Source organism: Bombina bombina, chromosome 5 (assembly GCF_027579735.1).
Source record: "Bombina bombina isolate aBomBom1 chromosome 5, aBomBom1.pri, whole genome shotgun sequence".
Classification (NCBI taxonomy): domain Eukaryota; kingdom Metazoa; phylum Chordata; class Amphibia; order Anura; family Bombinatoridae; genus Bombina; species Bombina bombina.
The window spans coordinates 133,751,529-133,775,520 of NC_069503.1; the positions used below are offsets into that span (position 1 = coordinate 133,751,529).

Genomic DNA, 23,992 nt, shown 5'->3' on the forward strand with positions numbered 1-23,992 from the left:
ACACTGCCGAAACGCGTCAGCTGTTCAACCACCTTTACATCCCATTGAGCAATCAGCTGCTGTCAGCAAATACGGAGTTCTTTTCATTTTTTGAAGCACCTCACAAATTGACATATGTTTTCGAGTGCTTTTTATTGCAGCGTCTATGGTGAATAAACGCTGATTCACACATCCACTGGTGCTCCTGTCTTTCCTTAATTGCCTTGAATCATTGGATCCCTACGGAGAGCACAGTTGAGGCATTGCGCCTCCTCCCCTCCCCCTCCCGTGGATTGGATGGCGCACTCACCGGGTGATGACGTCACAGGCCGCTAGTCAATAGGAGGAGCCGCACGCGTCTGAGGAGGGCGGGGGTTCAAGCTGGTTGTTGTCGATGAAACCAAGGAGCTCAATTTGGGGCTGAGGAGAAGAAAATCGGCATACAGATACGGATTGCGGACGCCCGCTGATCAGGTTGCAGACCGCAGACCAACCACAGAAGAAACCCCTCCCTAGGACCGGACGCGGTAAGTCGACAGTACGAAAAGCTCTATTTCAGTGTGGAACTTTTGTTTGTTATATAGTTACAGGAGTGTGGGGTCCCGCTCCATTACCTCACTATTTGTAGAGCTTTTTTCATCACACGAGAGGGGTGAGCCAAGGGAGTGATAAGATGTCCAACACTGACAGCAGCTCACAGCTGCAAACACGTACTTTTTACTCTCTTATGACTGTTACAGAAAGAGATGAACATATTAGGGAAATTGAAGCTATATTTTCCACTGATCCCACCAAGTTATCGCTAACAGCTCTTTTTGAAGATGTGGAGCAATTATTAATCAAAGAAAATAGACTTAAATGGGACATTATAACTTTGAATAAGTATAATGAACTTGGTCTCATTCCCAGGGGATTGCGCATAAGCAAGTTCCCAACGTTTCTGACAGAGGATAGGGAATTTATAACAATGTGGAATGCAACACTATCTGAATGTTCAACTAAACTTATGCTGCTATTGATACAGTACAAAACCACACAGCTAAAGGTCATAGCAGATAAGATATCAGTAATTCAGAATGAGCTGAATAATCGTAGTGGGGATACAGATTACCCAACCCTAGACCAAATCCTACATGACACTATAGCGGAAGCAAAACAAATTTTACTAGAGAGAAAACATACTAAATTTGTAAGGGATCAGACAGATTTCAATAATGATCTAGTATACATTTGGAATCGGAAAGAACGATTCACAAGGAGAAAAGAGTTCAATACCAGAGGAGGTAGTGGGTCTAGGAGAGGTAACAGACATAGAAATAGAGGCAGAGGCGGAAGAGGACACCGTAGAATTCATTTTACAGAGACTGACACTGATTCACAGGGGGAAAGTTCAGGATCTGGAGGGGAAGACACTGATAGTAATTACACCCCTTATCCCCTAAGTAGTAATACCGTCCCCGCAGCTCAGGGAAACATCTCACAACTGAGTGGGCAGAGGGAAATAACCACACAAGTGGCTCCCATTCTAAAAAATGCCAAACCATATGCCTATTCAAAATATAATTTACATAAAACAGGGATTACTAATAACGATACAGCATACACAGTTACTAACACAGAGAGGGCACAAGCCAACCAGGTTTTTTCGATTGCCCCCCCAGCAAAAAAAGACGTGGGGGGGCAAGATACAGGAGATTCTCAGAAAGGCAGATACACCCGGAAGAAAAAGTAGACAACTTAGCTACAATGAGTATAGTTAATTTGTCCTCATATGAGCTGAATACACATGAAACCAGGGTGTTGGAGTTAGGATTAGGCTTTGTTCCTACCGCCAGCTTTAATTTATTTAACACACTTCTTGATGTAAACAAACTGGTAAGGAAACTCACACTTTATAAACATTTTGCTCGTAAGACATATGAGGATACATCAATTATGGAACCTGCACGCATTCACACATTAGGAGTAACTGATTCTAATGAGGAATTTTTGGACTTTGGAGAACAGTGTGACATAAGAACACTGGAATCTCTACTAATAGAAGAAGGGTCATACAGATCCACTACGCACACTGTTATTCCGAAGTTCAAAAAACCGTCCAAGTTTTACCCGATCCAGGATAGGGGTACTATAATAGAAAAGTTCCACTCCAGAATAGAAAGGGACTTAACCAATCTGTACTATCAAGAAAAGGTCCACAGACCCAATATCAACTTTTTAGAAAGACAAGCCCTACAAAGTTTAAGTAGGAATGACAAGATAGTAATTAGGTCTGCGGATAAGGGTGGATCCATTGTGATCATGGACACCAGTGACTTCAATCAAGAAGCACTAAGACAGCTTTCCAACACACATGAGTATAGAGCACTGGATGCTAACCCCACTAAAATATTCCAGCGACAATTAAGTGACCTCATAGATGATGGTCTTGAGATTGGCATATTTGACAAAAACACTGGTGATTTTCTATATGTTGAATGTCCAAAAACACCAGTGTTTAATCATCTTCCCAAAGTGCACAAGTCACTCACAGAGGTAAGAGGGAGACCCATAGTCAGTGGCATTGGATCTCTCCTCGAGCCTCTTTCTGAGTGGCTTGATGCAATTCTACAGCCCATGATCAAACAACTCTCCAGTTTTGTCCTGGACACAAAACACATTTTGAATCTGGTGTCCAGGATAGACTGGAAGGATGAATATGTTTGGATCACAGTAGACGTGAAGTCCCTGTACTCGTCAATTCCACATGAGCAGGGACTACAGGCTGTAGAGTATTTCATGAGGAAGTACCATGGGAATGACTTGTCGTTGTGTGAATTTGTGGGAAGAGTAACCAAGTTCTTACTCACCCACAACTTTTTTGAGTTCAATGGCCTTTTCTTTCTCCAGATATGTGGCACGGCAATGGGGGCCAAGTTTGCCCCCTCCTACGCCAACCTATTCATGGGTTGGTGGGAGGAGGACCACATATTTGGAGAAAGAAATCCACACCGAAAGGATATAATATTTTACAAGAGGTTCATTGATGACCTTCTCTTTGTGTGGAGGGGGGGTTTAACCAATATCCCCGGGTTCATTGAATACCTCAACAATAATGACAAGGGGATAGAATTCACCTTTGAGGTTGGGGAGACGAACATCAATTATCTTGATGTAACTCTATTTGGAAAGACAGGCGAAAAAGTGATGTCCACTATTTACAGAAAGCCCATTACGGGCAATACTTTACTACACGCCAGGAGCTGTCACCCTCAGAACGTCTTCAAAGCAGTGGCTAAAGGGCAATTTATGAGGGTGAAAAGAAACTGCAGCCTCTCAAGAGATTTTGAGAGAGAGAGTGGTGCATTGGCCGCAAGGTTGAAAGACAGGGGTTATTCGCATATAACAATAAAGAACGCCCAAGAGTCAGTCAGGACCCTGGATAGGGACAGCTTACTCACATTAAAATCTAAAGAGAGTAGAGAAAGTAAAGCCTTTGAACAAGGAATGACATTTCTCACAGACTATTCAGTAGAATATCCAAGGATCTGTAACATCATCAGAGAGCACTTTAAAATGCTCTCTGCAGATGATGATTTAACAAACATATCCAGCTTGGGTTGTCAGTTCTCCTACAGGAGAAATAAAACCATTGGGAATTCAGTAGCGCCCACTAGGGTTAAAACAAGCCCCCCAGGGGGGTCGGCATGGCTAGTGATAAAAGGCATGCACAGGTGCAACTACAGAGATTGTGTGGCCTGTGAGAAAGTTGAATGTGGGGAATCATTTCAGTCCACCGTCACAGGCCAACAATTTGAAATAAAAACATGCATCACGTGCAGGTCCAAATATGTGATATACTTAGTTACCTGCATTTCATGCAAGGTTCAATATGTAGGGTTAACTACACGCGAGATCAGGTCACGGATTAGGGAGCATCTCTCTACCATCAGAGCAGGAAAATCAAGTACACCACTAGTGCAGCATTTCGCACTTGAACATTCAAAAAGCACAGAGAGTTTCAGGTGGAAAGCCATTGAATATGTACCATTGCCATCTAGAGGGGGGGATAGGGAGAAAGCCCTAGGTAGACAGGAGGTGTTCTGGATTTTCAAATTGAAGACCAGGACACCTTCAGGACTAAACTCAGCCTATGACTTGATAAATTATTGGTACTGAGAGGGACCATAAGAGTCCCATTATTATTGATACCATTGATATTGAATGGGGCGCAAGAGGTTAAATAGTTCTTCAAATACACATCTTAAAGGGTGTATATAATGGTTCTTTCAGCGAACTATTAGACAGTATATTCCTACTACTACAATAAATGAAATAAAATAGATTATAGTATAGCTAGAGTGCATTTGACACATTCATGTAGAAAAGGGAAAAAGAGTAATCCCGATTTAGCAGGTGCACATATACAATATATGGTTTACACTAAATATTAGATAGGAGTTTATTCCTATGTATTTATGTTTTTTACTGATATTTCTACTGCCTTGTAGCTAAAGATGTATGTGCATTTTTGGTTTCCATTTTTATATATACAGGGAATTAGGCATATTTGTTCTGTTCTGTTTAAAGAATATTTGTATCGAATTGTATAAAGTATTAATAACATTTGGGTATAAGGAGTAACACGGAGGTTTAAACAGTACTAGCAGCTGTTAATTATTGATAGTCTCAATTATTGATAGTCCTGATTGGCTCAACGGATTGCCCAATGGGAGGAAGGTTAGCCCTTGAAAAAGGGCGCTTGTTTTTAAGTTTTACTCAGCTAAGACTACGGCAACACTGCCGAAACGCGTCAGCTGTTCAACCACCTTTACATCCCATTGAGCAATCAGCTGCTGTCAGCAAATACGGAGTTCTTTTCATTTTTTGAAGCACCTCACAAATTGACATATGTTTTCGAGTGCTTTTTATTGCAGCGTCTATGGTGAATAAACGCTGATTCACACATCCACTGGTGCTCCTGTCTTTCCTTAATTGCCTTGAATCATTGGATCCCTACGGAGAGCACAGTTGAGGCATTGCGCCTCCTCCCCTCCCCCTCCCGTGGATTGGATGGCGCACTCACCGGGTGATGACGTCACAGGCCGCTAGTCAATAGGAGGAGCCGCACGCGTCTGAGGAGGGCGGGGGTTCAAGCTGGTTGTTGTCGATGAAACCAAGGAGCTCAATTTGGGGCTGAGGAGAAGAAAATCGGCATACAGATACGGATTGCGGACGCCCGCTGATCAGGTTGCAGACCGCAGACCAACCACAGAAGAAACCCCTCCCTAGGACCGGACGCGGTAAGTCGACAGTACGAAAAGCTCTATTTCAGTGTGGAACTTTTGTTTGTCCTAAAAGAAACACACCAAAGTTTTTCTAGACTAGCCATGTGGGTTAATAACCCTTAAATCAGCCACAATGACCCCTTTAAGTCCCTCAAAAAACGTTAATTTTTTTTTATAAGTGCCACCAGTAACAAATGAGCCCTTTATGCAAGCTGGGATTCTCTATTAAGTGTCTGAATACAGCTTACCCTTCCCCTCATGGGGATATTGTCAGCCTTTTCTAGAATTATCACAGTCTGTCTAGAAAAAAAAAATTGACTAAACATACCTCAATGCAGCTTAGCATGCAAACTGTTCCCCCAACTGAAGTTTTCCTGTACTCCTCAGCTTCTGTGGGAACAGCAGTGGATCTTAGTTACAAAGTGCTAAGATCATCATCCTCCTTGCAGAAATCTTCATCCCTTTTCTGCCAGAGAGTGAATATTACACACCGGTACCATTTAAAATAACAAACTTTTGCTTGAGAAAAAAACTAACATTTTTGTCACCACACTCACTTTACCCTTCCTAGCAGTTAGCAGGCAAAGATAATGATTGGGGGTGGAGCTAAGGGAGGAGCTATATAGACAGCTCTGCTGTGGGTGCTCTCTTTGCCACTTCCTGTTAGGAAGGAGAATATCCCACAAGTATGGATAAAATCTGTGGACTCGATACATCGTACAAGAGAAATAAGATCAGCACAATGTTTTACTTATAACCCATTCACAATTTGTAGAAGCTCTGTAGTGCTATTAGAGAGCTCAAGAGGAAGGCACTCAACGGAACGCGAAGCACGATGAGAACGTAATATAAGATCTTAATTGTGCGCAGTAAATAAATAAAAAAAAAAACTTGCAATATTTTGTCCATTTTCCATAATGTTTATTGTTTAAAAAGATAGATAATCCCTTAATTACCAATTCCCCAGTTTTGCATAACCAACAGTTATAATTGTACACGTTTTACCTCTGTAATTTCCTTGTATCTAAGCCTCAGCAGACTGCCCCCTTATTTCAGTTCTTTTGACAGACTTGCATTTTAGCCAATCAGAGCTGTCTCCATGGTAAATTCACATGAATGAGCTCAATGTTATCTATATAAAACACATGAACTAATGCCCTCTAGTGGTCAAAATGCATCCAGATTAGAGGCAGTCTTCAAGGTCTAAGAAATTAGCATATGAACCTCCTAGGTTTAGCTTTCAACTAAGAATGCCAATAGAACAAAGCAAAATTGGTGCTAAAAGTAAATTGGAAAGTTGTTTAAAATTACATTCCCTGTTTAAATAATGAAAGTTTTTTTTGGACTTGACTGTCCCTGTAACGGTCCTCATAAGAAGTGAGAAGTTAACAGCAAAATAATTCATGTTTTGTTAATAAAATGGCAGTGGTAAGGTAAGCCTTATCTACTACAGTAACAAGTTCAGATTGGCTCACCCAAATAAGCTAAGTAGTGAGGGGAGCTAAAAGAAACTGAAAAAAAACAAGGGTACTGCATATTAATGCTTTCTCAATCAGCTTAATTCACTACAGAAAATTCTTGTAATTTAGGAGCCAGCAAGAATACCAAGGAGTTATCTGGATACTTAAAGGGACATGAAACCCAAAATGCTTCTCTCATGATTCAGATAGAACATACAACTTTCCAATTTACTTATTTTATCAAATTTGATTGGTTCTCTTGGTATCCTGTGTTGAAGAAGCAGCAACGCATTACTGGGAGCTAGGTAACACATGTAGTGAGCCAATAATATTAGGCATATATGTGCAGCCACCAATCAGCAGCTCCTGAGCCTACCTAGGTATCATTTTCAGTAAAGGACATCAAGAAAATAGAACAAATTAGATCAAAGAAATAAATTAGAAAGTTAATTAAAATCTGAATCATAAGAGAAAAAAAATGTGAGTTTCACTTTAAATGAGCAAGATAAGGGTGTTTGTATGTATATGGAATAATCCAAAAGAAAAAAAAAGTGTCTCCCTGGATTTGTAAACTCTTAAAATCTTTCTGCTCTATCTAGATTTTCAAATGAAAGTTGCTAAGTTCACATTAACAAAGAGATGCCAGTAGTAGTGAGTGTATTTAGTTCATTTGGAAAAGCAAAAAACTACATTTTAAGAATATTAAACTTTCTTTATATTTTAATGTATAATAATTCTGTCTAAGTACACCATTTCCATTTAAAGCAGACAATGAGTTCCATAGTGCACTGATGAGCAATACTTACTTCCCACCAATCACATCCATGGCAAATCTCAGAGCATCCTGTACAGTTGTGGGCTGACCCTGGTATGGGAAAGAGTTCATTAGTAACACAGTCTGGAGAAAAGAAAAATGTGATAATTTAGGAACAGTAAATATGAAAAAACAAAAACTGTGGAACCATTTTCACTCTAACACTGTAACAATTCTATTTAAAAAGAAAACAGAATTTATGTTTACCTGATAAATTTCTTTCTCCTACGGTGTGTCCGGTCCACGGCTTCATCCTTACTTGTGGGAATATTCTCTTCCCTAACAGGAAATGGCAAAGAGAGCACAGCAAAAGCTGTCCATATAGCTCCCCCTCTGGCTCCGCCCCCCAGTCATTCGACCGACGGTTAGGAGAAAAAGGAGAAACTATAGGGTGCCGTGGTGACTGTAGTGTACAGAAATAAAAAAATTTAAACCTGTCTAAAAGCCAGGGCGGGCCGTGGACCGGACACACCGTAGGAGAAAGAAATTTATCAGGTAAACATAAATTCTGTTTTCTCCTACATTGGTGTGTCCGGTCCACGGCTTCATCCTTACTTGTGGGAACCAATACCAAAGATTTAGGACACGGATGAAGGGAGGGAACAATTCAGGTTACCTAAACGGAAGGCACCACAGCTTGCAACACCTTTCTCCCAAAAACAGCCTCCGAAGAAGCATAAGTATCGAATTTGTAAAATTTGGCAAAAGTATGCAGAGAAGACCAAGTCGCTGCCTTACAGATCTGATCAACAGAAGCCTTGTTCTTGAAGGCCCATGTGGAAGCCACAGCTCTAGTAGAGTGAGCTGTAATTCGTTCAGGAGGCTGCCGTCCGGCAGTCTCATAAGCCAATCGGATGATGCTTTTCAGCCAAAAAGAAAGAGAGGTAGCAGTAGCTTTCTGCCCTCTCCTCTTACCAGAATAAACAACAAACAAAGATGATGTTTGTCTGAAATCCTTTGTTGCTTCTAAATAGAATTTTAAAGCACGGACCACATCTAGGTTGTGTAACAAACGTTCCTTCTTTGAAACTGGATTCGGACATAGAGAAGGAACAACTATTTCCTGGTTAATATTCCTGTTGAAAACTACTTTTGGAAGAAAACCAGGCTTGGTACGTAAAACTACCTTATCTGCATGGAATACCAGATAGGGAGAAGTACACTGCAAAGCAGATAATTCAGAAACTCTTCTAGCAGAAGAAATAGCAACCAAAAACAGAACTTTCCAAGATAGTAACTTAATATCTATGGAATGCAAAGGTTCAAACGGAACCCCTTGAAGAACTGAAAGAACTAAGTTTAAACTCCATGGAGGAGTCATAGGTCTGTAAACAGGCTTGATTCTGACTAACGCCTGTACAAACGCTTGTACATCTGGCACGGCTGCCAGACGTTTGTGCAACAAGACAGACAGAGCAGATATCTGTCCCTTTAGAGAACTAGCTGACAGACCTTTCTCCAAACCCTCTTGGAGAAAGGAAAGAATCCTAGGAATTTTGATTTTACTCCAAGAAAATCCCTTGGATTCGCATCAACGGATATATTTGTGCCATATCTTATGGTAAATCTTTCTAGTCACAGGCTTTCTGGCTTGAACCAGAGTATCTATAACTGAATCTGAAAATCCATGCTTAGATAGAATCAAGCGTTCAATTTCCAAGCAGTCAGTTGCAGAGAGACTAGATTTGGATGTTCGAATGGACCTTGTACTAGAAGATCCTGTCTCAAAGGTAGCTTCCATGGTGGAACCGATGACATATTCACCAGGTCTGCATACCAAGTCCTGCGTGGCCACGCAGGAGCTATTAGAATCACAGAGGCCTTCTCCTGTTTGATCCTGGCTACCAGCCTGGGAAGGAGAGGGAACGGTGGAAACACATAAGCTAGATTGAACGACCAAGGCGCCACTAATGCATCCACCAGTGTCGCCCTGGGATCCCTGGATCTGGACCCGTATCGAGGAACTTTGAAGTTCTGACGAGACGCCATCAGATCCATATCCGGAGTGCCCCATAGTTGAGTTAACTGGGCCAATACCTCCGGGTGGAGTTCCCCCTCCCCCGGATGGAAAGTCTGACGACTCAAATAATCCGCCTCCCAGTTGTCTACTCCTGGGATGTGGATTGCAGATAGGTGGCAGGAGTGATCCTCCGCCCATTTGATGATCTTGGATACCTCTGCCATCGCCAAGGAACTCTTTGTTCCCCCCTGATGATTGATGTACGCTACAGTCGTCATGTTGTCCGACTGAAATCTTATGAATCTGGCCTTCGCTAGGTGAGGTCAGGCCAGGAGCGCATTGAATATCGCTCTCAGTTCCAAAATGTTTATCGGGAGAAGGGACTCTTCCCGAGACCATAGACCCTGAGCTTTCAGGGAGTCCCAGACCGCGCCCCAGCCTAAGAGACTGGCGTCGGTCGTGACGATGACCCACTCTGGTCTGCGGAAACTCATTCCCTGAGACAGGTGATCCTGAGTCAACCACCAGCGGAGTGAGTCTCTGGCTACCTGGTCTACTTGAATCTGGGGAGACAAGTCTGCATAATCCCCATTCCACTGTTTGAGCATGCACAGTTGCAATGGTCTTAGATGAATTTGAGCAAAAGGAACCACGTCCATTGCTGCAACCATTAATCCTATTACCTCCATGCACTGAGCTATGGAAGGCTGAGGAATAGATTTAAGAACTTGACAAGCATTTAGAAGTTTTAACTTCCTGACCTCTGTCAGAAAAATCTTAATTTCTACAGAATCTATTATTGTTCCCAGAAAAGGAACCCTTGTGGACGGGGACAGGGAACTCTTTTCTACGTTCACCTTCCACCCGTGAGACCTGAGAAAGGCTAATACAATGTCTGTATGAGCCCTTGTTCTGGAAAGGGACGACGCTTGGATTAGGATGTCGTCTAAGTAAGGTGCCACCGTAATGCCCCTCGGTCTTAGAACCGCTAGTAGGGACCCTAGCACCTTTGTGAAAATTCTGGGAGCAGTGGCAAAAACCAAACGGAAGAGCCACGAACTGGTAATATTTGTCCAGAAAGGCGAACCTTAGGAACTGAGGATGATCTTTGTGGATAGGAATACGTAGGTACGCATCCTTTAAGTCCACGGTAGTCATGTATTGACCCTCCTGGATTGTTGGTAAAATCATCTGAATGGTTTCCATTTTGAATGATGGAACTCTGAGGAATTTGTTTAGAATTTTTAAATCCAGAATTGGCCTGAAAGTTCCTTCTTTTTTGGGAACTACGAACAGGTTTGAGTAAAAACCCAGTCCTTGTTCCGCTGTTGGAACTGGGTGTATCACTCCCATCTTTAATAGGTCTTCTACGCAATGTAAGAATGCCTGTCTCTTTATCTGGTCTGAAGATAAGCGAGACATGTGGAACCTTCCCCTTGGAGGAAGTTCCTTGAATTCTAGAAGATACCCCTGAGAGACTATTTCTAGTGCCCAGGGATCCGGAACATCTCTTGCCCAAGCCTGAGCAAAGAGAGAAAGTCTGCCCCCTATTAAATCCGGTCCCGGATCGGGGGCTACCCCTTCATGCTGTCTTGGTAGCAGCCGCAGGCTTCTTGGCCTGTTTACCCTTGTTCCAGCCTTGCATTGGTTTCCATGCTGGTTTAGGCTGGGAATTGTTACCCTCTTGTCTAGAGGCTGCAGAGTGAGGAGACGGTCCGTTCCTGAAATTGCGAAAGGAACGAAAATTAGATTTGTTCTTAGCCTTGAAAGGCCTATCCTGTGGGAGGGCATGGCCCTTTCCCCCAGTGATGTCTGAAATAATCTCCTTCAATTCTGGCCCGAAAAGGGTCTTACCTTTGAAATGAATATTAAGCAGTTTTGTCTTGGACGACACATCCGCCGACCAAGATTTTAGCCAAAGCGCTCTGCGCGCCACTATTGCAAAACCTGAATTTTTCGCCGCTAATTTAGCCAATTGAAAAGCGGCATCTAAAATAAAGGAATTAGCCAACTTTAGTACGTGAATTCTGTCCATGACTTCCTCATATGGAGTCTCCTTATGGAGCGAATTTTCTAGTTCCTCGAACCAAAAAGACGCCGCCGTGGTGACAGGAATAATGCACGAAATTGGTTGGAGAAGGAAACCTTGCTGAACAAATATCTTTTTAAGCAATCCTTCCAATTTTTTATCCATAGGATCTTTGAAAGCACAACTGTCCTCAATGGGAATAGTTGTGCGCTTAGCCAACGTAGAAACTGCCCCCTCAACCTTAGGGACTGTTTGCCATGCGTCCCTTCTGGGGTCGACAATGGGGAACATTTTCTTAAATATAGGAGGTGGGACAAAATGTATACCTGGTTTCTCCCACTCCTTGGTCACTATGTCCGCCACCCTCTTGGGTATCGGAAAGGCATCAGCGTGCACAGGGACCTCTAAGAATATGTCCATTTTGCACAATTTCTCTGGAATCCCTCACAATCAAGAGTAGTTAGCACCTCCTTAAGCAGGGCGCGGAGATGTTCTAACTTAAATTTAAATGCCACGATATCAGGTTCTGCCTGCTGAGAAACTTTTCCTGAATCAGAAATTTCTCCCTCAGACAGACCCTCCCTCACTGCCAATTCAGACTGGTGTGAGGGTATAACAGATAAATTATCGTCAGCGCCCACTTGCTCATCCTCTGTATTTAAAACTGAGCAATCACGCTTTCTGGGAAATGCTGGCAGTTTGGATAAAAGATTTGCTATAGAATTATCCATTACTGCAGTTAATTGCTGCATAGTAACAAGCATTGGCGCGCAAGATGTACTAGGTATCGCCTGTGCGGGCAAAACTGGTGTTGACACAGAAGGAGAGGATGATGAACTATCCCCACTACCTTCATTTGAAGAATCATCTTGGGCAACCTTATTAAATGTGACAGTACTGTCCTTACTTTGTTTGGACGCCATGGCACAATTTGAACATACATTTAAAGGGGGAACCACCTTGGCCTCCATACACACAGAACATATGCTATCTGAAGGTATAGACATGTTAGACAGACTTTGGCAGGCTATTAATGCAATAAAACCGTTTTTAAACAAAACCGTTACTGTCTCTTTAAATAATAAAAAGAGCACACTTTATTTCTGAATGTTTGAAAAATTATGAAGGAAATATACGATCTTTACAAAATTTGCACCCTAGTGTCTTAATGCTTTGAAAGTATTGCACACCAAATTTCACGTTTCTAACCCCTTAATGAGCAAACCGGAGCTAATTGTTCAATTTACCAGTTTAAACCCACTACAGTCCCTGCCACAGCATTTGCTGCGGCTTTTACCTTCCTTGGGGGTTATTAACCACAGAAATAAGCCTTCTTGAATTTGTTTTTATGGCCACAGGACCCTCTCACATGAAGCTGCATGCACTGCTTCTAGAAGTAACTGCGCAACTGAGGCGCGAAAATGAGGCCTCCTCCCTCTGCATACCAGAGTGAAGGGGCCTTCCTGACTAGATTAGGTGTCTAAACAACTGCCAGGCATAATAAAAACGTTCCCAAAAGTGTTTCAAAGTCACAAAACACTCCAAAAGTCATATAAATATTATATAAATCAATCGATTTAGCCCACAATAGTGTCAACCAGTATAGAGCCCATTTATAAGCCTTCATTCTGTTATGAGTCTAAGAAAATGGCTTACCGATCCCATAAGGGAAAATGACAGTCTTCTAGCATTACTATGTCTTGTTAGAAAAGAGACTAGTCATACCTGGAGCAGAAAAGTCTGCAAACTGTTCCCCCCAACTGAAGTTCTCTGGTTTCAACAGTCCTGCGTGGGAACAGCAATGGATTTTAGTTACTGTCGCTAAAATCATACTCCTCTTTTAACAGAACTCTTCATCACTTTCTGTTGTAGAGTAAATAGTACAAACCGGCACTATTTTAAAATAACAAACTCTTGATAGAAGAAATAAAACTACAACTAACACCACATACTCTTTACCATCCCCGTGGAGATGCTACTTGTTCAGAGCGGCAAAGAGAATGACTGGGGGGCGGAGCCAGAGGGGGAGCTATATGGACAGCTTTTGCTGTGCTCTCTTTGCCATTTCCTGTTAGGGAAGAGAATATTCCCACAAGTAAGGATAAAGCCGTGGACCGGACACACCAATGTAGGAGAAAAACACATTTCAGTACATACAAACCATAGTGAGATGTCACAGCTATATAAGACAAATCTATAAAAAGAAATAGCCGTGTATTTTACCTTAGACTGTTTGATGGCTTCATTAAGTTTATCTAAAGCACTCTGTAGATAAGCGACCTGTAGATACAAACACACATTATGTACAGTAAAGAAGAGCGCAGAGGACACATTGTATAAGCTATGCCTATCTCACCTGCTCGCCGTATTTCTGCTGCTCCTCCGCCTGTTTGCCCATATGTAGCTGAGGAGAGAGGGGAACAGATTTACACATAAATTAGATTAGAAGTTCTGATCACCAAGAACAGAGAGTTTATATGTTGTGTGTGTAGTGGATAACAGATGCACTGTGGGTTTCTTCTTGATATTTAAGCTAGGAAATCTACTTGATTAATATAAGTAATGTCAGACAGTTGGTAGCCAAGAACCTAAAACCCATCTAGTCTGCCAATATGGTTTTCTACATCAGCTGCTGCTGCTGCTATGGCCAATATGGTTTTCTACATCAGCTGCTGCTGCTGCTATGGCCAATATGGTTTTCTACATCAGCTGCTGCTGCTGCTATGGCCAATATGGTTTTCTACATCAGCTGCTGCTGCTGCTATGGCCAATATGGTTTTCTACATCAGCTGCTGCTGCTGCTATGGCCAATATGGTTTTCTACATCAGCTGCTGCTGCTGCTATAGCCAATATGGTTTTCTACATCAGCTGCTGCTGCTGCTATGGCCAATATGGTTTTCTACATCAGCTGCTGCTGCTGCTATGGCCAATATGGTTTTCTACATCAGCTGCTGCTGCTGCTATGGCCAATATGGTTTTCTACATCAGCTGCTGCTGTGGCCAATATGGTTTTCTACATCATCTGCTGCTGCTGCTGTGGCCAATATGGTTTTCTACATCATCTGCTGCTGCTGCTGTGGCCAATATGGTTTTCTACATCAGCTGCTGCTGCTGCTGTGGCCAATATGGTTTTCTACATCAGCTGCTGCTGCTGCTGTGGCCAATATGGTTTTCTACATCAGCTGCTGCTGCTATGGCCAATATGGTTTTCTACATCAGCTGCTGCTGCTATGGCCAATATGGTTTTCTACATCAGCTGCTGCTGCTGCTATGGCCAATATGCTTTTCTACATCAGCTGCTGCTGCTATGGCCAATATGCTTTTCTACATCAGCTGCTGCTGCTATGGCCAATATGCTTTTCTACATCAGCTGCTGCTGCTATGGCCAATATGCTTTTCTACATCAGCTGCTGCTGCTATGGCCAATATGGTTTTCTACATCAGCTGCTGCTGCTATGGCCAATATGGTTTTCTACATCAGCAGCTGCTGCTATGGCCAATATGGTTTTCTACATCAGCAGCTGCTGCTATGGCCAATATGGTTTTCTACATCAGCAGCTGCTGCTGCTATGGCCAATATTGTTTTCTACATCAGCTGCTGCTGCTATGGCCAATATGGTTTTCTACATCAGCTGCTGCTGCTATGGCCAATATGGTTTTCTACATCAGCTGCTGCTGCTATGGCCAATATGGTTTTCTACATCAGCTGCTGCTGCTATGGCCAATATGGTTTTCTACATCAGCTGCTGCTGCTATGGCCAATATGGTTTTCTACATCAGCTGCTGCTGCTATGGCCAATATGGTTTTCTACATCAGCAGCTGCTGCTATGGCCAATATGGTTTTCTACATCAGCTGCTGCTGCTATGGCCAATATGGTTTTCTACATCAGCAGCTGCTGCTATGGCCAATATGGTTTTCTACATCAGCTGCTGCTATGGCCAATATGGTTTTCTACATCAGCTGCTGATATGGCCAATATGGTTTTCTACATCAGCTGTCTGGGTCACACAACTAAGAGGCTTCTTCTGTTTTGAGGAATATAATTAAGAACGTACTATTAGTACAAAATAAAATTGGTCTTGTGCTTTTATGCAACTCTTCTCTTTGTTTTCCTTTCTGCCAGTAAACTGTGTTTTATATTAAAGGGACATTAAACCCCAAATTTTTCTTTCATAATTCAGACAGAGAATACCATTTTAAACAAATTTATTATCTATTATCTAATTTGCTTCATTATTTAGATATCCTTTGTTAAAGAAATAGCAATGCACATGGGTGAGCCAATCACGAGTCAAATATGTGCAGTTTATCCCATGTATATTTGTCAAGAACTAATGGTGAAACTCCTTCCTCTGGCACCTAAGGGTGTGACTAGTAGGATTAGTCCTACAGAGCACAGTAAAAGTAACAGCTAAATTAAAGGGACATAAAACAAGTTGGGATAGAGACAAAATATAATAATATGTACTTTAATTACTTTACCTGCAAATTTATACTGCAGTGCCTCGCCATTAACCCTTTCTTGTAAGTTTCTGAATAGTACAGCTCTAACTCCCCTCACACAATTCCGTATATGGCTGTATCTATCTCTACATTTGATTTGGTACAATGCAAGACTTTAAAGGGATACTAACCCCAAATGTATTCTTTCATGATTCAGATAGAGCATGCAAATTTAAGCAACTTTCTAATTTACTCCTATTATCAATTTTTCTTTGCTCTCATATTATCTTGATTTGAAAAAGCAGTAACAAAAAGGTTAGGAGCCGGCCCATTTTTAGTTCAGCAACTGGGCAGTGCTTGCTGATTGGTTTGCTACATTTAGCCACAAATCAGCAAGTGCTACCCAGGTGCTGAACAAAAAAATGGTCCAGCTCTAAAGCTTACAGTACTGCTTTTTCAAATCAAGATAGCATGAGAACAGAAAGTTGCTTAAAATATCATGCTCTACGTGAATCATGAAAGAAGAAAAAAATGGGTTTAGTATCCCTTTAACACTGATTATCTGCTGGAGTATGCCTAGAAGCAAATAAACTGCTGTGAACCCAGTTGAAATACAATGTGTGCGTTTCTGATGCTAAACACTGATGGGGGGGGAAATCAGCCTTCTCCAGCAAGCATGGCTATGTAACTAACTTTGCTTATTTTTGAAAATAATTTTAAAATGATTGCCAGCAATTTTTAAACAATTTATTTATGCAAACATCTCAACATGTTATATGGCACTTTAAGGTTTAGGGGATCCTGAGCTCTGCAATAAGATACACAGAACACTGCAGTCACCCTTCACAGTTATGGGCATGCTGGATGCCTAGGGGTACCTTGTGTGCTAAAATACAGCACAACACCCTTCTCTGTGGCTTCACGTGAATCGCGTCACCTACTCACATGAGCAATGGAAGCAAAATAATAAATCTTCATCTGCACAAGCTTCTTCCAATCTTTCTGAATTTTCCCCAGGAGAGACGCTGTCTCAGAGTTCTCCAAGGCGCGGCAGGCTTCCTTGTAGTAGTCAACCACCTGGTCACACACAAAAAGAAATAAGTCACAGCAAGGGTGACCTGCAAAACACTGACCAAGAGTCAATAGTGCCAGAATAAAAATAAATAAAGTGTTATGATAACAGTCACAGTCCTCCAGAATCCAGCAACTATTATCCTTAAATTATAATCTGAATGAGTACAGTAAATACTTTATACCCCAGTGACAATAGTGCCAAACAAGCCATGTAATAGAACATGTACAGTATATTACACAAATATTAAACTACTAGCATTGGTTATATCCCAAGACAGATTGCATTTCAACTAGGCACCCAAAATAAACTATCAATGCCCTTTTTACATACTGAGATCAAGCTGGAGGCTTCCTTGAGAGGAGAATGGTCCCATATGTATGCCACATATCTGTCCTAACCAGGTGTATTGCTGGCTCTTGTTTAAGAGATAAGCCACCCTCATGCTGTGTATACACTTTATACTACGCGTGTTTCTAATGGGGGCAACAAAGCACTAATCACTTAATTTAGAACAGTAAAATAGAAGAGACGGTTCTTTCGGTTATAAAAGTTAAGACCTGTAAGAGAAGGCGGGCACGTATGTGCTAAACTAAGAATAACCACACAACAGACAGAAACGTTTTATCTTCTTTTATTTGTGTCCTTTATTACAAACATTGTAGAACCAGTGTGATGTCAACAATGTTCTGCTTTCTCAAAAAAAAAAAAAATATATAAATAAATTTATGCTTACCTGATAAATTTCTCTCTTGCGATGTATCGAGTCCACGGATTCATCCAATACTTGTGGGATATTCTCCTTCCCAACAGGAAGTGGCAAAGAGAGCACCCACAGCAGAGCTGTCTATATAGCTCCACCCCCCAGTCATTCGACCAAAGGCTAGGAAGAAAAAGGAGAAACTATAGGGTGCAGTGGTGACAGAAGTTTTTTTAAATAAAAATATACTACCTGTCTTAAATAGACAGGGCGGGCCGTGGACTCGATACATCGCAAGAGAAAGAATTTTATCAGGTAAGCATTAATTTTGTTTTATCTTGCAAGATGTTTCGAGTCCACGGATTCATCCAATACTTGTGGGATACCAATACCAAAGCTTTAGGACACGGATGAAGCGAGGGACAATACAGGTACCTAAACGGAAGACACCGCTGCTTGTAGAACCTTTCTCCCAAAAATAGCCCCCAAAGAAGCAAAAGTATCAAATTTGTAAAATTTGGAAAAAGTATGAAGCGAAGACCAAGTCGCCGCATTACAAATCTGTTCAACAGAAGCCTCATTTTTAAAAGCCCATGTGGAAGCCACTGCTCTAGTAGAATGAGCAGTAATCCTTTCAGGAGGCTGCTGGCCAGCAGTCTCATAAGCCAAACGGATGATGCTTTTCAGCCAAAAAGAAAGAGGTAGCTGTAGCATTTGACCTCTCTGTTTACCAGAATAGACAACAAACAACGAAGATGTTTGACGAAAATCTTTAGTTGCTTGTAAGTAGAACTTTAACCCCTTAATGACCACAGCACTTTTCCATTTTCTGTCCGTTTGGGACCAAGGCTATTTTTACATTTTTGCGGTGTTTGTGTTTAGCTGTAATTTTCCTCTTGCTCATTTACTGTACCCACACATATTATATACTGTTTTTCTCGCCATTAAATGGACTTTCTAAAGATACCATTATTTTCATCATATCTTATAATTTACTATAAAAAAAATTATAAAATATGAGGAAAAATGGAAAAAAACACACTTTTTCTAACTTTGACCCCCAAAATCTGTTACATATCTACAACCACCAAAAAACACCCATGCTAAATAGTTTCTAAATTTTGTCCTGAGTTTAGAAATACCCAATGTTTACATGTTCTTTACTTTTTTTGCAAGTTATAGGGCAATAAATACAAATAGCACTTTGCTATTTCCAAACCATTTTTTTTCAAAATTAGCGCTAGTTACATTAGAACACTAATATCTTTCAAGAATCTCTGAATATCTATTGACATATATATATTTTTTTTTAGTAGACATCCCAAAGTATTGATCTAGGCCCATTTTTGTATATTTCATGCCACCATTTCACCGCCAAATGCGATCAAATAAAAAAAATTGTTCACTTTTTCACAAATTTTTTCACAAACTTTAGGTTTCTCACTGAAATTATTTACAAACAGCTTGTGCAATTATGGCACAAATGGTTGTAAATTGTTCTCTGGGATCCCCTTTGTTCAGAAATAGCAGACTTATATGGCTTTGGTGTTGCTTTTTGGTAATTAGAATGCCACTAAATGCCACTGCGCACCACACGTGTATTATGCCCAGCAGTGAAGGGGTTAATTAGGGAGCATGTAGGGAGCTTTTTGGGGTAATTTTAGCTTTAGTGTAGTGTAGTAGACAACCCCAAGTATTGATCTAGGCCCATTTTGGTATATTTCATGCCACCATTTCACCGCCAAATGCGATCAAATTAAAAAAAACGTAACATTTTTCACAATTTTAGGTTTCTCACTGAAATCATTTACAAACAGCTTGTGCAGTTATGGCACAAATGGTTGTAAATGCTTCTCTGGGATCCCCTTTGTTCAGAAATAGCAGACATATATGGCTTTGGCGTTGCTTTTTGGTATTTAGAAGGCCGCTAAATGCCGCTGCGCATCACACGTGTATTATAGCTAGCAGTGAAGGGGTTAATTAGGTAGCTTGTAGGGAGCTTGCAGGGTTAATATCACATTTAGAGTAGAGCTCAGCCTCCCACCTGAAACATCAGACCCCCTGATCCCTCCCAAACAGCTCTCTTCCCTCCCCCACCCCACAATTGTCCCCGCCATCTTAAGTACTGGCAGAAAGTCTGCCAGTACTAAAATAAAAGCTATATTTGTTTTTTTTGTGTGTTTTTAAAAAAGCATATTTACATATGCTGCTGTGTACTATCCCCCCTTAGCCCCTAACCTCACTGATCCCCCCCAAACAGCTCTATAACCCTCCCACTCTAACTTAATCTGCGCCATCTTGGGTACTGGCAGCTGTCTGCCAGTACCCAGTTTAGAAGAAAAACAGAATTTATGTTTACCTGATAAATTACTTTCTCCAACGGTGTGTCCGGTCCACGGCGTCATCCTTACTTGTGGGATATTCTCTTCCCCAACAGGAAATGGCAAAGAGCCAGCAAAGCTGGTCACATGATCCCTCCTAGGCTCCGCCTACCCCAGTCATTCGACCGACGTTAAGGAGGAATATTTGCATAGGAGAAACCATATGATACCGTGGTGACTGTAGTTAAAGAAAAAAAAAAAAAAAAAAAATTATCAGACCTGATTAAAAAACCAGGGCGGGCCGTGGACCGGACACACCGTTGGAGAAAGTAATTTATCAGGTAAACATAAATTCTGTTTTCTCCAACATAGGTGTGTCCGGTCCACGGCGTCATCCTTACTTGTGGGAACCAATACCAAAGCTATAGGACACGGATGAAGGGAGGGAGCAAATCAGGTCACCTAAATGGAAGGCACCACGGCTTGCAAAACCTTTCTCCCAAAAATAGCCTCAGAAGAAGCAAAAGTATCAAACTTGTAAAATTTGGTAAAAGTGTGCAGTGAAGACCAAGTTGCTGCCCTACATATCTGATCAACAGAAGCCTCGTTCTTGAAGGCCCATGTGGAAGCCACAGCCCTAGTGGAAGGAGCTGTGATCCTTTCAGGAGGCTGCCGTCCGGCAGTCTCGTAAGCCAATCTGATGATGCTTTTAATCCAAAAAGAGAGAGAGGTAGAAGTTGCTTTTTGACCTCTCCTATTACCAGAATAAACAACAAACAAGGAAGATGTTTGTCTAAAATCCTTTGCAGCATCTAAATAGAATTTTAGAGCGCGAACAACATCCAAATTGTGCAACAAACGTTCCTTCTTCGAAACTGGTTTCGGACACAGAGAAGGCACGACTATCTCCTGGTTAATGTTTTTGTTAGAAACAACTTTTGGAAGAAAACCAGGTTAGTACGTAAAACCACCTTATCTGCATGGAACACCAGATAAGGAGGAGAACACTGCAGAGCAGATAATTCTGAAACTCTTCTAGCAGAAGAAATTCCAAGATAATAACTTAATATCAACGGAATGTAAGGGTTCAAACGGAACCCCCTGAAGAACTGAAAGAACTAAGTTGAGACTCCAAGGAGGAGTCAAAGGTTTGTAAACAGGCTTGATTCTAACCAGAGCCTGAACAAAGGCTTGAACATCTGGCACAGCTGCCAGCTTTTTGTGAAGTAACACAGACAAGGCAGAAATCTGTCCCATCAAGGAACTTGCAGATAATCCTTTTTCCAATCCTTCTCGAAGGAAGGATAGACTCTTAGGAATCTTAACCTTGTCCCAAGGGAATCCTTTAGATTCACACCAACAGATATATTTTCTCCAAATTTTGTGGTAAATTTTTCTAGTTACAGGCTTTCTGGCCTGAACAAGAGTATCAATAACAGAATCTGAGAACCCTCGCTTTGATAAGATCAAGCGTTCAATCTCCAAGCAGTCAGCTGGAGTGGGACCAGATTCGGATGTTCGAACGGACCTTGAACAAGAAGGTCTCGTCTCAAAGGTAGTTTCCATGGTGGAGCCGATGACATATTCACCAGATCTGCATACCAAGTCCTGCGTGGCCACGCAGGAGCTATCAAGATCACCGACGCCCTCTCCTGATTGATCCTGGCTACCAGCCTGGGGATGAGAGGAAACGGCGGGAATACATAGGCTAGTTTGAAGGTCCAAGGTGCTACTAGTGCATCTACTAGAGTCGCCTTGGGATCCCTGGATCTGGACCCGTAGCAAGGAACCTTGAAGTTCTGACGAGAGGCCATCAGATCCATGTCTGGAATGCCCCACAGTTGAGTGATTTGGGCAAAGATTTCCGGATGGAGTTCCCACTCCCCCGGATGCAATGTCTGACGACTCAGAAAATCCGCTTCCCAATCTTCCACTCCTGGGATGTGGATTGCAGACAGGTGGCAGGAGCGAGTCTCCGCCCATTGAATGATTCTGGTCACTTCTTCCATCGCCAGGGAACTCCTTGTTCCCCCCTGATGGTTGATGTACGCAACAGTCGTCATGTTGTCTGATTGAAACCGTATGAACTTGGCCCTCGCTAGCTGAGGCCAAGCCTTGAGAGCATTGAATATCGCTCTCAGTTCCAGAATATTTATCGGTAGAAGAGATTCTTCCCGAGACCAAAGACCCTGAGCTTTCAGGGATCCCCAGACCGCGCCCCAGCCCATCAGACTGGCGTCGGTCGTGACAATGACCCACTCTGGTCTGCGGGAGGTCACCCCTTGTGACAGGTTGTCCAGGGACAGCCACCAACGGAGTGAGTCTCTGGTCCTCTGATTTACTTGTATCTTCGGAGACAAGTCTGTATAGTCCCCATTCCACTGACTGAGCATACACAGTTGTAATGGACTTAGATGAATGCGCGCAAAAGGAACTATGTCCATTGCCGCTACCATCAAACCTATCACTTCCATGCACTGCGCTATGGAAGGAAGAGGAACGGAATGAAGTATCCGACAAGAGTTTAGAAGTTTTGTTTTTCTGGTCTCTGTCAGAAAAATCCTCATTTCTAAGGAGTCTATTATTGTTCCCAAGAAGGGAACTCTTGTCTACGGAGATAGAGAACTCTTTTCCACGTTCACTTTCCATCCGTGAGATCTGAGAAAGGCCAGGACTATGTCCGTGTGAGCCTTTGCTTGAGGAAGGGACGACGCTTGAATCAGAATGTCGTCCAAGTAAGGTACTACAGCAATGCCCCTTGGTCTTAGCACCGCCAGAAGGGACCCTAGTACCTTTGAGAAAATCCTTGGAGCAGTGGCTAATCCGAAAGGAAGCGCCACGAACTGGTAATGCTTGTCCAGGAATGCGAACCTTAGGAACCGATGATGTTCCTTGTGGACAGGAATATGTAGATACGCATCCTTTAAATCCACCGTGGTCAAGAATTGACCTTCCTGGATGGAAGGATTGTTCGAATGGTTTCCATTTTGGACGATGGAACCTTGAGAAACTTGTTTAGGATCTTGAGATCTAAGATTGGTCTGAACGTTCCCTCTTTTTTGGGAACTACGAACAGATTGGAGTAGAACCCCATCCCTCGTTCTCTTAATGGAACAGGATGAATCACTTCCAGAAGATAACCTTGGGAGACTATTTCTAGCGCCCAAGGATCCAGAACATCTCTTGCCCAAGCCTGAGTGAAGAGAGAGAGTCTGCCCCCCACCAAATCCGGTCCCGGATCGGGGGCCCGCATCTCATGCTGTCTTGGGAGCAGTGGCAGGTTTCTTGGCCTGCTTTCCTTTGTTCCAGCCTTGCATAGGTCTCCAGGCTGGATTGGCTTGAGAAGTATTACCCTCCTGCTTAGAGGACGTAGCACTTGGGGCTGGTCCGTTTCTGCGAAAGGGACGAAAATTAGGTTTATTTTTGTCCTTGAAAGACCTATCCTGAGGAAGGGCGTGGCCCTTGCCCCCAGTGATATCAGAGATAATCTCTTTCAAGTCAGGGCCAAACAGTGTTTTCCCCTTGAAAGGAATGTCAAGCAATTTGTTCTTGGAAGACGCATCCGCTGACCAAGATTTTAACCAAAGCGCTCTGCGCGCCACAATAGCAAACCCAGGATTTTTCGCCGCTAACCTAGCCAATTGCAAGGTGGCGTCTAGGGTGAAAGAATTAGCCAATTTAAGAGCACGAATTCTGTCCATAATCTCCTCATAAGAAGAAGAATTACTAATAATCGCCTTTTCTAGCTCATCGAACCAGAAACACGCGGCTGTAGTGACAGGGACAATGCATGCAATTGGTTGTAGAAGGTAACCTTGCTGAACAAACATCTTTTTTAGCAAACCTTCTAATTTTTTATCCATAGGATCTTGGAAAGCACAACTATCTTCTATGGGTATAGTGGCGCGCTTGTTTAGAGTAGAAACCGCCCCCTCGACCTTGGG

General features: G+C 42.3%; 1 protein-coding gene across 1 annotated transcript in view; it reads right to left on the reverse strand.

Annotated features, from left to right (window-relative positions):
• PTPN23 (protein tyrosine phosphatase non-receptor type 23) overlaps positions 1 to 23,992 on the reverse strand; it is a 338,041-nt gene that overhangs the window by 228,829 nt on the left and 85,220 nt on the right. Inside the window, exons 8-11 of the mRNA XM_053713701.1 lie at positions 16,901 to 17,032; positions 13,866 to 13,913; positions 13,733 to 13,789; positions 7,513 to 7,571 (exon numbers count right to left, since the gene is read on the reverse strand). Coding sequence (XP_053569676.1) covers positions 7,513 to 7,571; positions 13,733 to 13,789; positions 13,866 to 13,913; positions 16,901 to 17,032 — 296 coding nt within the window. The remainder of the gene's footprint in view (positions 1 to 7,512; positions 7,572 to 13,732; positions 13,790 to 13,865; positions 13,914 to 16,900; positions 17,033 to 23,992) is intronic.